At 46.8% G+C, this 14,087-nt stretch overlaps 1 protein-coding gene and 1 pseudogene across 1 annotated transcript; both read left to right on the top strand.

Annotated features, from left to right (window-relative positions):
* Positions 1-5,185: 5,185 nt before the first annotated feature.
* LOC124660595 (chlorophyll a-b binding protein of LHCII type 1-like) lies at positions 5,186-13,983 on the top strand. Its single transcript, XM_047198456.1, has 4 exons — positions 5,186-6,012; positions 6,773-6,779; positions 9,111-9,534; positions 13,806-13,983. Exons 1-3 carry the CDS (start codon positions 5,237-5,239, stop codon positions 9,510-9,512), a joined length of 1,185 nt encoding a protein of 394 aa, XP_047054412.1. The 5' UTR covers positions 5,186-5,236; the 3' UTR covers positions 9,513-9,534; positions 13,806-13,983.
* On the top strand, positions 12,926-13,983 carry LOC124660498 (annotated as a pseudogene).
* Positions 13,984-14,087: the final 104 nt, after the last annotated feature.

Genomic DNA, 14,087 nt, shown 5'->3' with positions numbered 1-14,087 from the left:
ACACTCAAAGCCTTAGCCCCGGCTAGGCTCCATAAGGCGACTTCATCTTTGATTTTGGCTACAATCATACTCAAGGTGGAGGCGTTGTTCCCAAAAATGTGATCATTCCTTTCTTTCTCATGAAACCAACATTGCAAATGACGCCATGGCCTTCTTTGATTGTCCTTGCTTGTGAATCGCCTCATTCCACCTCCTTTACGTTTCGCATAGCATGCCAGTTTCTTGGATCAACGTCATGAAGGCCTAGCCAATTCTTCACATTTGACCACACACGAATGGTGAACCGACATTTGAAAAGAAGGTGAGAGGCAGACTCTTGTACTTGATTGCAAAGCTTGCATCTTCCACAATTTGGCCATCCTCTCTTTTCGATCCTATCTTCTGTCCATATTCTATTTTGGATGATCAACCACACAAAGATTTCGCATTTAGGAGGGGCCCATGGCTTCCAAACTTAGGAAGGCATGTAAGATTTCGGTTGAGAAGAATTACATGGTGTAGGCTGACTTCAATGAGTAGCAACCATCATCGGTGAGTTTCCAAAAGATTGAATCCGATGTGTTAGGGTCCAATGTATAGCTTGAAAATCATCTCCCAAAGGTTGGCGAATTGCATAGTGTGGTCTAGCGAAGAGACCATCTTGGGTGTTGACTTGTGTGCTCCAAAAGTCATTATCCAAAGCTTTGTTGACACTGTAATTTTTTCCTTTTCGAACCTTTATATATGAGGCATGCGATGTCTTTGGAACGCCTTCTATTTAGCCAAGGGGCCTCCCAAAAGCTAGTTTTCTTCCAAAATACTATGATGACCTTTGTAGCCTTCGCAATAAGATCTTTGTCAAGCGGAGTGCAAGGGGTGCCAAGGCCAACCCAAGGTTGTCATTCTATTCATGCCATATCCATCTCATATGAAGGGCTGAAGCAAATTTTGCGAGGTTGAGGATCCGAAGACCTCCACAATTCTTAGGCTTGCATACCATTTCCCAATTAACTTTGCATTTATCCCTGGTGACCTTGTCACAAGCCGCCCAAAGGAAAGCCCTTCCAATGGAGTAAATGACGAGGAACTACCACATTACAGACGGTCATGTCTGAAAACTACCAATATTGGGAAAGGCGACACATAACTACCACTTGAGGGGCATGGTTGTGACAAAAGGCACTAATTTTGCTGATTAGCCGTGTAAACCGTTTTCTGACCGTTCGGGCCCACCTGTCGGGTATACGTGGCTAAAACAGAAAAATCGAATCTCACTACAAGAATTTTATAACCGTTGAGGGTCGATTTGCAAAATCACCAAGGGATAAGATTCCCATCTTCTCCCTACCTCCTGCCCGTCACCAACCTCGCCGTCGTCGTCTCCCCAGTCCCCAGGCGCAGCAGGGACGACGCCCCCGCCGCCCTGCTCCTCCCGCAAACGCTGCTTCGCTGCCCCTGGCCAGCCCTACCACAGCAGCTCGCCGCCGCAACCACGGGAGGGCGCTGCTGCGCGCCGGAGGGGCCGATGGCCGCCGCCCCTAGCCAGCCCCACCTCAACAGCTCACGGAGGACGCTTCTGCACGTCGCAGGGGCCGCTGGCCGTCGAGGGAGCGAGCGCGACCCTCAGCCCTGCTCCTCCGCGACCACGGGAAGGAGCTCGTCTCCACGGGATGGCCTCGGCGGGCGAAGATGGAGGCGCGGGAGGAGTTGCGTGGGCTGGAGGCCGGTCTTGGCGAGCCATACAAACTGCTCGAGGAAGTAGTAGACGCCCTCGCCGCCGTAGGTGAGGAGCACAAGGGGCAACGGGAGGAGGGTATTGCGGCCGGCGCGGAGGGCGTTGACGTCCTGCACGAACTTGCCGAGGCGGAAGGCCTTGCAGCTGAGTCCGGCGCTGGACTCGAAGGACTTGAGCCGCGAGGAGGCGGTCGGGGGCAGCGGCGGCCACGCGACGAGCGCGAGGCGCGCAGCGTAGCGCGAGATCTTGAGCAGCTTGTCGACGTCGTCGCAGCGGGCCAGGTAGGCCTCGAGGTGGACGAGGAAGTCCTGGGGAGGCGCGGCGGGGGCGGAGCAACGGCTATCGATCTGGGTGGAGCAACTTGATTGCTTTTGGAAAATAAGCCCGGGGGTTTTGGGTAAAACTGGCAGACCATCATTTGCCACGTAGACCCGACAGGTGGGCCCGAACGTGTTAAAAATGTTTAACACAGCTAATCAGCAAAATCAGTGCCTTTTGTCACAACCATGCCCCTCAAGTGGTAGTTATGTGTCGCCTTGCCCAATGTTGGTAGTTTTTAGACATGACCGCATGTAATGTGGTAGTTCCTCGTCATTTACTCCTTCCAATGCTATCAATCTTCATGAGAACCTCAACTGGAATGTTGAGGACGGTGATATAATAGATAACAATGCTAGTAGGAACCGACTTTACAAGTGTTGCATGGCCGGCCATGGTAACATTCTTCCTAAACCAAGGGACAAGCTTGGCGGCTACCTTATCTTCCATAGGTTAAAAGTGAATTCTTTTGAGCCTTGTGACCGAGAGCGCGGGAGCCCTAAATATTTCATCGGGAAATTTGTGTGGGTGGTTGGAAAAACATGAAGGATGCGATCAAGGTCAAGGACCATACATCTAATGGAAGCCACCTGACTCTTGGAGCAATTGGTTACAAGCCCGGTTACATCCCCAAATTGGTGCAAAGTGGAAGCATGGAAGTTCATATCGTCCTTAATTGGGGCTATGAAAACAGCCACATCATCAATATATAGGGATGTGCGAATCGTGGGAACTCTTACACGGATCCTTTGAATGTGACCCTGATCGGTGAGTTTGCGGAGAATATGGTGTAGATGATCTATGGAAAAAACAAAAAAGAAGTGGTAAAATAGAGTTCCCTTGTCTTCGACCCCGACTATGCTTTATTGGATCACCCGCAATACCATTGAGAAGCACTCTAGAGGAGGAGGTGCAAAAGAGGGTCATAATTCACTCACGAAATTTGCTTGGAAACTCATATGTTGAAGCATATCAATCAAGTAGTCCCATATAAGGATTCAAAAGCTTTCTTTATGTTGAGCTTGAAGAGGAGAGTTGGCATTTTTGACTTGTGAAGTTTCCTTCCCAAGTTCCCAGCTCCCATAAAAGAAATTATTGTGGATGCTTCTCTTCTTTATGAAGGCGCTTCGGGCATTGGATACAAACTTGTTCATGTGAAGTGTGAGTCTAGTGGCCATTTTTTTGGAGATTAATTTTGCAATTGCGTGTATAAGGCTAATTGGGTGAAAATCGCACCTCCTCAGCCCCCTCTTTCTTGGGAATGAGAACAATTTTGGAAGAATTGAGCCAGTGGAGGTTATTGGTGTGAAGATTGGAGAATTGATTGAGAACCGCCATGACACATCTACCTTGATGGTGTTCCAACAAGTCGAGAAGCCATCTAGACCTGGCGCATTGTCATTGCAGGTGTTGTTGACCACGGCTTTAACCTCTTCCTCCATAAAAGGCTTACTAAGACCGGCAAGATCACATTGAAGTTTTTGGTGCGAGGCATGCCTCTCTTGATTATATTTTTTGACTATGGATGATAGTTTTTTTTTGGTCATACGCCGTGACCCAACCATTGTTGTGTTTAAGGCGATGGATGTGATTCTTCCTTCTTCGGGCATTGACATGAAGATGTCAAAATCTCGTTTTTTGCATCTCCCTCCTTAAGAGTTTTGATTCTTGAGGCTTGCCTTTTCCTTGATCTTTCAAGGGCTGCTATCCCAATGGCTCTTCTTTTCAATATTGTTCTAAGCTCTCTTTCGTCATTGCTAAGAGCCCTATTTTCTTGTGCCACATCCAAATGGCGATTGACTTCTAAGGCCAGATGGAGCTCCACTTTTTCTTTGGAGAAGAGGCTCTTATTCCAAATCCTCAACTTTTTCACATTCTTCTTGAGCTTGTGGAAAAGGTGTTGGCAAGGTTCCGCATGATTGATGTCCCCATTCCAAGCTTCATTAACCACATCCATGGACCCCGACATTTTGATCCGAAAGTTCTCAAAGTGGAAGGACTCGGGGTTTTTTGGGGCCACTATCATTTGCAAGGAGAAGTGTGCAATAGTCGGACAAGGATGACAAATGGGCGTGGAGAGGAAGAGAAAATGCATCGAGTCGTTTATCAAGAAAGTGGACGAGCATGGCGGTCCCTATATCTCTGAGGGGTGTACCACTTAAAATAAAAGTAAGCTTAAGAGGTTCAAAAGAATGGAAGCAAGACTCTGGTTGGAGAAGGTGATATCCCACTCCTCATTGCAAAAGGAAGTGTCAAACTAACTCATGGTTGGGCCTTGTTGTTCATTCGCCTAGGTGAATTTCCGATTTTGTAGATGTATCTCCTTGAGGTCACAAGTATTAAGGGCATTCCGAAATCTATCTATCGGGCTTATAGTTGGAATTGGCTCGATTTTTCCCCTAGCACGATACATTTGGTTGAAGTCACCCGTGACTAGCCATCTTGTACCAATAGGAGGTTCCACCGCAACCAATTCAGCAAAGAAAGCATCTTTTAGGTTACCTCGAGTTGGCCCATAAACGATGGTGAGTTTGAAGGAGATATCCGTTCCAACAATGGTGATCGTGGCGGAAAGGGAGAATGTGCACATGATCACATTGAAGTCTTGTACCACATTTTCATCCCAAAACATCAAGATTATGCCACCTTTTGTGCCATATGTCGGTCTTTGCGCAAACCATCGCAGTCTATGGCCTCCTAGGCGGGCAGCTGTGAATTGATCAACATTTTGTAGTTTTGCTTCTGGTAGGCAAACAATACTGCCCACATTTTGTCATGGCTGACATATGATTAAGTGCATATATTGCGAAATTAATGTTTCTACTTTTGCCATGGCCTTCAAGTCCGTCTAAAAAAAAGTTGCCTTCTAGTGGGGCGACATGGAACTCAGGGACATTCCTCCACCACACGCGCAGCGATCGTCCTGGCCGATCCAGTTGAACTTACTCAGCCCTTGTGCGCTGTCCAGGTGTCCGGCCGAGGGCGCGCCACACCAGCCGCTCCATCCAGGCACATCCACCCTCCGAGAACACGAGAGCCAATCGCAGCGCAGATCGTGATTTGTGAGATAAGGACGTGGCCCCCTCCCCTCGCGCGCACGGCATGGTATTTAAGCTCCATGCGCTGCTCCTCTCTTCCCCACGCAGCCACTGATCAATAGCAGCAGCAGCACATCAGCAGCTTGCTCTATTCCATCCAGTAACAATGGCTGCGGCAACCATGGCTCTGTCCTCGCCTGCAATGAAGCTCGCCGGAGCCTCCTCCGTCCTCGGCGGCGGGCGCATCACCATGCGCAAGGCCACGGCCAAGGCGGCCAGCTCCAACAGCCCGTGGTACGGCCCTGACCGTGTGCTCTACCTCGGCCCACTTTCTGGTGAGCCCCCGAGCTACCTCAGCGGCGAGTTCCCAGGCGACTACGGCTGGGACACCGCCGGGCTCTCCGCTGACCCGGAGACCTTCGCCAAGAACCGTGAGCTGGAGGTGATCCACTCCCGTTGGGCCATGCTCGGCGCGCTCGGATGCGTCTTCCCGGAGCTGCTCGCCCGCAACGGTGTGAAGTTCGGTGAGGCCGTCTGGTTCAAGGCCGGCTCCCAGATCTTCAGCGAGGGCGGCCTCGACTACCTCGGCAACCCAAGCTTGGTCCATGCTCAGAGCATCCTTGCTATCTGGGCCTGCCAGGTCGTGCTCATGGGTGCCGTCGAGGGGTACCGTGTTGCCGGTGGCCCGCTCGGAGAGATCGTCGACCCACTCTACCCTGGTGGCAGCTTTGACCCCCTTGGTCTGGCTGACGACCCTGAGGCGTTCGCTGAGCTTAAGGTGAAGGAGCTCAAGAATGGCCGCCTCGCCATGTTCTCCATGTTTGGATTCTTCGTGCAGGCCATCGTCACCGGTAAGGGTCCACTTGAGAACCTTGCCGACCACCTCGCCGACCCCGTCAACAACAATGCGTGGGCTTTCGCCACCAACTTTGTGCCCGGCAAGTGAGCATTTGAAGGTCGAGTTCCTATGAGTATACATATACTCTGAACTCTAGATGTATCATTAAGCTGTGATCATTTGTACACTATCAAAGATGTTTTTAGCTGAGGCCTACTTCTCTGATCGTCAAGGACCTATGCTGGAACACGAAATGTCTATAAGGAAAAATGCAAGATCTTGATTTCCATATGAATATGAATGGACGTGGTTCGATCGTTTGGTTCTTTGTTTTCTCATGAAAGTTGTATATCCAGTTACCAGCGGGGAAACTTGAAATATCTTTACACCTTTGGTACACCTCTTTTGCCAAGAGATTGAGTGAAAATTGACAAACAACAATTTATGTGGTGGTTAACACGTCCACAATCGACATCCCACAATAATTTTATCAATGCTTACACAACATCATCAATACATAAAAACCCTAAGGACACCCCTGCGGACACAGGTTGGACATCATACCCGGTTAAAAGACATGTGCGGCGAGGCTTGGTAGAATAGACAAACGTGAGCTAATAATACATATCAACGGTCTATAATGATGACCGTTGCCGACGTGGTCAGTTTACACAGGCCACAAAATATTTTACGGAGCAAAGTGTGAACACTTAGACATTGTATTAACAATTGTTGATGTGACCGCAAAATTATACACCCTGTAACCCACAGAAACCCTATAACCTCTTCCCCACTCTCCATGATTTGGATGTTGTGTGGCGGCGGCACTTGTCATGACCTCGCACTCTCACAACTCCCGACGAGAGAGTTCGTCCAACGTGTGAGAGCACAAAGTCTCCTCCTCATCATCCAAATCTCGAGCCTAGGAAGAGAGGTAGAAAAGGCACAGCGAGAAACGTGTGAGAGGAGACAAGGAGGTGGAGATGATATGTGTGAGAGGAGAGGAGGGATAGTCACCGAAATCTGTGGGAGGCCAGACAAAGGAAAAGATTGGATCCGGGACACAACTTAGTGGCCGAGGGAGAGGACAAATACGACATCAACATTGGTGGGAGGGAGCACCTCTCCCGAGAAGCCCCAATCCATGATTGGTCTGGCCATCTCAAACCCAACTGCGCCGCGAGAGGAACCCTGCCAAAGAGTCACTAGCCAGACCGGAGGACGAAGACCATCACCTTGAGTCAACTTTCCTTGATTATTATATATGTTACTTTGTTGATAGTACTAGTATGGATGATAACTTCATATGCAAATGAGATAGATGTTCAGCTATTGATTTTCCGCATCTCTTGTTTTTCTATACTCCCTCCGTTCCAACGAACAAGTTTTTTTATTTTTAAAAGTCAAGCCAAATAAAATTTAATCAAATTTTATAAAAAAAATATCGAAAAATATGATATTCTATAGATATCCTATGAAATATATTTCTTGATATATCTAATGATTTTTTTATTTTGAATGTTAATGATATTTTGTACAAACTTGATCATACTATACATGATTTGATTTTTCAAAAATAATATAAATCTTATTTATTGGAACGGAGGCAATACAACTTACCCTCTTGTATAGTTTTGTCCTGGTAATAATATGGATTAAGTTAATTAATATATGCTACTGATTTTAACATTGTCAAATTTATCTTGGTTGGCTGCATCTTCTTATTACTTTCGACCGAATTTTTGTGTTTTCTTAATGTGGTAATAAAAGTATGTGTTAAAACTGTTTGCTTATGTTTCTTGGGTTCTTTTTCCCTCACTATATTTAATGGAAATGTTTTGTCGATTGTGTTCAGTCTATTGGTTGGTCAAAAAAATCCAATTGTGTTGAGTGAGACTTTTTTTTGTTTTACACAAAGCAAAACCATGCAAGAATTAGTGAATTGATTAGGGTTGTAAAGCCATACTATTACCCGAATTAGTAAATAGTTTTTGCCAATTTTAATTCATATGAGAATTAGCTTAGAGCTCAATCAACTCCATAGCTTGGATGTTGACATAGAGATTTGTATGATCAGTTGCACAATGGTTGCAACTTTTATTTTGGTTACGCGATGGTTGCAATTGAATCCTTTTCACTTATATTGTGAATGCAACTGATTTTTTCAGTTGCAAACTAGTTGTAACTGATTTTGTTTTCCATTTTAAGTTGGAACTTGTCCTGTTTTACCATTATTGCAGGTGAATATTTATCAGTTGCCATATAGTTGAAACTGATTTTAAAAAAAATCCATAGATGACATCGAACGAGTTAAAGTAAGCAGAAGGCGGACTCATTAATGTAAAGTTCTGCACATGTATACTTTCCACGATGTAGCAGCAACAAACCGGCCCTAAGCTTGGATAGTAGCCTACTGCCTACCACTGCCCAAAATTTATCGTGGCTATTGGCTAGTAACATGCAAATAGATGTATGTATTGGAAAACCGAAGGTTTCTACTTTCGGATGTCATGACAAGAGCTAGCTGATTAGTGGTACAGACATACAACTTGACGAAATTCCACCACCACATCCGTAGCGAAGGTCCTGGCCACTGGCAGATCAGGTGTCCGGACCTGCGTACGCCACACTAGCAACCCAATCCACCGTCCTCCAGCCAACGAAGCCAATAGTAGAGCAGTTCGTGATTCCCGAAATAAGGACGTGGCTCCTCCTCTTGCGCACGCCCTGGTATTTAAGTTCCCTCCGCAATGCTGTCTTCCTCACGCAGCCATCCACCACCAGCAGCAGCACATCAGCAGCTTGTCTCTTCCATCCCGTAGCAATGGCAGCCACAACCATGACTCCGTCCTCCCCTGCTATGAAGCTCGCCGGAGCCTCATCCGTCCTAGACGGGGGGCGCATCACCATGCGCAAGGCCACGGCCAAGGCGGCAAGCTCCAACAGCCCGTGGTACGGCCCCGACCGCGTCCTTTATCTCGGCCCACTTTCCGGTGAGCCACCGAGCTACCTGAGCGGCGAGTTCCCAGGTGATTATGGGTGGGACACCGCTGGGCTCTCCGCTGACCCGGAGACCTTCGCCAAGAACCGCGAGCTAGAGGTGATCCACTCCCGTTGGGCCATGCTTGGCGCGCTCGGCTGCATCTTCCCGGAGCTGCTTGCGCGCAACGGCGTGAAGTTTGGCGAGGCGGTCTGGTTCAAGGCCGGCTCCCAGATCTTCAGCGAGGGCGGCCTTGACTACCTCGGCAACCCAAGCTTGGTCCATGCTCAGAGCATCCTTGCTATCTGGGCCTGCCAGGTCGTGCTCATGGGTGCTGTCGAGGGGTACCGTGTTGCCGGTGGCCCACTCGGAGAGATCGTCGACCCACTCTACCCTGGTGGCAGCTTCGACCCTCTTGGTCTGGCTGACGACCCTGAGGCGTTCGCCGAGCTTAAGGTGAAGGAGCTCAAGAATGGCCGCCTCGCCATGTTCTCCATGTTTGGATTCTTCGTGCAGGCTATAGTCACCGGCAAGGGTCCACTTGAGAACCTTGCCGACCACCTCGCCGACCCCGTCAACAACAATGCATGGGCTTTCGCCACCAACTTTGTGCCCGGCAAGTGAGCATTTGAAGGTCGAGTTCCTATGAGTATAGATATGCTCTGAACTCTAGATGTATCATTAAGCTTTGATCATTTGTACACTATCAAAGATGTTTTTAGCTGAGGCCTACTTCTCTGATCGTCAAGGACCTATGCTGGAACATGAAATGTCTAAAAGGAAAAATGCAAGATCTCGATCTCCATATGAATATGAATGGACATGGTTCGATCGTTTGGTTCTTTGTTTTCTCATGATAGTTGTATATCCAGTTACCAGCGAAACTTGAAATATCTTTACACCTTTGGCACACCTCTTTTGCCAAGAGATCGAGTGACAATCTACAAACAACAATTTATGTGGTGCTTAACACGTCCACAATCGACATCCCACAATAATTTTGTCAATGTTTACACAACATCATCAGTACATAAAAACCCTAAGGACACCCCTGTGGACACAGGTTGGACATCGTGCACGGTTAAAAGACATGTGTGCTGTGAGGCTCGGTAGAATAGACAAATGTGAGATAATACATATCAGTCTATAATGATGACCGTTGCCGACATGGTCAGTTTACACATGCCACAAAATATTTTACGGAGCAAAGTGTGAACACTTAGACGCTGTATTATGTTAGGATTTCAGCCTTGCCATATATGTGTAAACCGAAATTACTACTGATTGAGTCAATCAGGGGATTCGGTAGGTTAGGTTGAGCATAGATGGAAAGGCATGATTGAGTCAATCACCCTTGTCCCTCTCCCCCTTAATCTCCTCTCTGTAACTGTTGGGCTTTGCTCCTATTTAACACGCAAACGATGAGAGCTCCAACCATGGATTCATCCATGTGTTTCAATATGGCTAGAGCATGCAATTCCACATGGTAATAAGGTCATGGGTTTAAATTCTAGCCAACGCAATATTTAAAATAAATATTTTCAGCCTCCCTAAAAACAAATCCAAGGATACACTTCTAAGGCCCGTGCGAGATCTAAAAAAAAGGCCCACCGGCCTAGACGTGAGGGGAGGTGTTGAATATAATTGCCTAGTCCTCTTCCATCAGATCGATTTTTTGTTTGAACTGGCTAGAGCATGCAATTCCACATATTAACCATTGTTGATGTGACCGCAAAATTATATATCACCCCGTAACCCACAGAGACCTGTAACCTCTCCCCCAATCTCCATGATTTGGATGTTGTGTGGCGGCGGCGCTTGTCATGACGTCGCTCTCTCACACCTCCCGATGAGAGAGTTCGTCCAACGTGTGAGAGCACAACATCTCCTCCGCATCATCCAAATCTCGAGCATGGGAAGAGAGGAGGAAAAGGCACGGCGAGAAGCGTGTGAGAGGAGATGAGGAGGTGTTGATGATATGTGTAAGAGGAGAGGAGAGATAGTCACCAAAATCTGTGGAAGGCCAGACAAAGGAAAAGATTGGATCCGGGACACAACTTAGTGGTCGAGGGAGAGAACAAAGACGACATCAATATTGGTGGGAGGGAGCACCTCTCCCAAGAAGCCCCAATCCATGATTGGTCTGGCCATCTTGAACCCAACTACGCCACGAGAGGAACCCTTCAAAAGAGTCACTTGCTGGACCGGAGGATGAAGACCCTCACCTTTAGTCAACTGCCCTTGATTATTATGTTACCTTGTTGATAGTACTAGTATAGATGATAACTTCATATGCAGATGAGATAGATATTCCGCTATTGATTTGTCGCATCTCTTGTTTTTCTATATTCCCTCTGTTCCAACAAACAATTCTTTTATTTTAAAAAGTAAAGCCAAATAAAGTTTAATCGAATTGTTGTAAAAAATATCTCAAAGTATGATATTCTATAGAGATATCCTATGAAATATATTTCATGATATATCTAATGATATTAATTTTTTATTTTGAATGTTAATGATATTTTGTAAAACTCTATCATACTATACATGATTTGATTTTTCAAAAATAATATAAACTTACTTATTGGAACGGAGGCAATACAACTTACCCTCTTGTATAGTTTTGTCATGATAATAATATGGATTAAATTAATTAATATATGCTACTGATTTTAACATTCTCAAATTTATCTTTGCTGGCTGCATCTTCTTATTACTTTTGACCGAATGTTTGTGTTTTCTTAATGTGGCAGTAAAATTTTATGTTAAAATTGTTTGCTTATGTTTCTTGGGTTCTTTTTCCCTCACTATATTTAACGGAAATGTTTTGTCGATTGTGTTTAGTCTATTGGTTGGTCAAAAAAATCCAATCGTGTAGAGTGAGATTTTTTGTGTGTTTTACACAAAGCAAAACCATGCAAGAATTAGTAAAGTGATTAGGGTCATAAAGCCATACTATTGCCCGAATTAATAAATAGTTTTTGCCAATTTTAATTCATATGAGAATTAGCTTAGAGCTCAATCAACTCCGTAGCTTGGATGTTGACATAGAGATTTGTATGATCAGTTGCACAATGGTTGCAACTTTTATTTTGGTTACACGATGGTTGCAATTGAATCCTTTTCACTTATATTTGTGAATGCAACTGATTTTTTCAGTTGCGAACTTGCTGTAACTGATCTTGTTTTCCATTTTAAGTTGGAACTTGTCCTGTTTTACCATTATTGCGGGTGAATATTTATCAGTTGCCATATAGTTGAAACTGATTAAAAAAAAATCCATAGCTGACATCGAACGAGTTCAAGTGAGCAGAAGGCGGACTCATTAGTGTAAAGTTCTGCACATGTATACTTTCCACGATGTAGCAGCAACAAACTGACCCTAAGAGCAAGTACAATAAGGTACAGTCAGTTGGCTATAAGAGATAAAATATTATAAATTTGCTTAGTTGGAGGAGAGAGATTAGGAGAGAGAAGAGGAGTGGGCTCTTATCTTATAGCCAGCTCTAGCACGTCTTTCACCAGTGCTTATGTGAGGCTAAAAAGGTGGGTCATGTATTGTAAAAAGTCTTACATTTTTATAACTCACTATTGTATATGTTGGCTCTAAGTTAGCTATAGATGACATAGCACTTGGCTTATAGCCAGCAGCTGGCTACACTATTGGAATTGCTCTAAGCTTGGATATGTAGTAGCCTACTGCCTACTACTGCCCCCAAATTTATCGTGGCTATTGGCTAACATGCACATAGCAGATGTATGTATTGGAAAACCGAAGGTTTCTACTTTCGGATGTCATGACAAGAGCTGATTAGTGGTAGAGACATAAAAGTTGTCGAAATTCCACCACCACATCCGCAGCTAATTAAGGTCCTGCCCACTGGCAGATCAGGTGGCCGGAGCAGCGTACGCCACACTAGCAACCCAATCCACCCTCCTCCAGCCAACCAAGCCAATCGTAGAGCAGTTCGTGATTGCCGAAATAAGGACGTGGCTCCTCCTCTTGCGCACGCCCTGGTATTTAAGTTCCCTCCGCAATGCTGTCTTCCTCACGCAGCCATCCACCACCAGCAGCAGCACATCAGCAGCTTGCTCTCTTCCATCACGTAGCAATGGCAGCCACAACCATGACTCCGTCCTCCCCTGCTATGAAGCTCGCCGGAGCCTCATCCGTCCTAGGCGGGGGGCGCATCACCATGCGCAAGGCCACGGCCAAGGCGGCAAGCTCCAACAGCCCGTGGTACGGCCCCGACCGCGTTCTTTATCTCGGCCCACTTTCCGGTGAGCCACCGAGCTACCTGAGCGGCGAGTTCCCAGGTGATTATGGGTGGGACACCGCTGGGCTCTCAGCCGACCCGGAGACCTTCGCCAAGAACCGTGAGCTGGAGGTGATCCACTCCCGTTGGGCCATGCTCGGTGCGCTCGGCTGCGTCTTCCCTGAGCTGCTCGCCCGCAACGGCGTGAAGTTCGGTGAGGCCGTCTGGTTCAAGGCCGGTTCCCAGATCTTCAGCGAGGGCGGCCTTGACTACCTCGGCAACCCAAGCTTGGTCCATGCTCAGAGCATCCTTGCTATCTGGGCCTGCCAGGTCGTGCTCATGGGTGCTGTCGAGGGGTACCGTGTTGCCGGTGGCCCACTCGGAGAGATCGTCGACCCACTCTACCCTGGTGGCAGCTTCGACCCTCTTGGTCCGGCTGACGACCACCGAGGCGTTCGCCGAGCTTAAGGTGAAGGAGCTCAAGAATGGCCGCCTCGCCATGTTCTCCATGTTTGGATTCTTCGTGCAGGCTATAGTCACCGGCAAGGGTCCACTTGAGAACCTTGCCGACCACCTCGCCGACCCCGTCAACAACAATGCGTGGGCTTTCGCCACCAACTTTGTGCCTGGCAAGTAAGAACTTTGAAGATCGAGTTCTCAGTACTCTGAACTCTGGATGTATCATTAAGATGTGATCATTGTACACATCAGAGATGTTTGTAGTTGAGGTATACTTCCCTGTTGCTCAAGGACCTTTCTGGAACTTGAAATTTCTACAAGGAAAAAATGCAAGGTCTCAATTTTCATATTGAATATGAATGGACATGATTTGATCGTTTTGTTCTTTGTTTTCTCATGTTAGTTGTAGTTCTCATTGCTGGCGAAACTTGAAATATTGTTACATCTTTGGCACGCCATTTTTGCCCAGAGAGTGACAATTGAC

The sequence above is a fragment of the Lolium rigidum genome, chromosome 1 (genome assembly GCF_022539505.1).
Source record: "Lolium rigidum isolate FL_2022 chromosome 1, APGP_CSIRO_Lrig_0.1, whole genome shotgun sequence".
Classification (NCBI taxonomy): domain Eukaryota; kingdom Viridiplantae; phylum Streptophyta; class Magnoliopsida; order Poales; family Poaceae; genus Lolium; species Lolium rigidum.
Note: the sequence above shows the minus strand (reverse complement) of the source record. Positions and strands in the feature narration are given on the sequence as shown.

What these genes read in the sequence shown, in the direction of transcription:
- LOC124660595 (XM_047198456.1), top strand. Translation starts at nt 5,237, where the DNA reads ATGGCTGCGGCAACCATGGCTCTGTCCTCGCCTGCAATGAAGCTCGCC.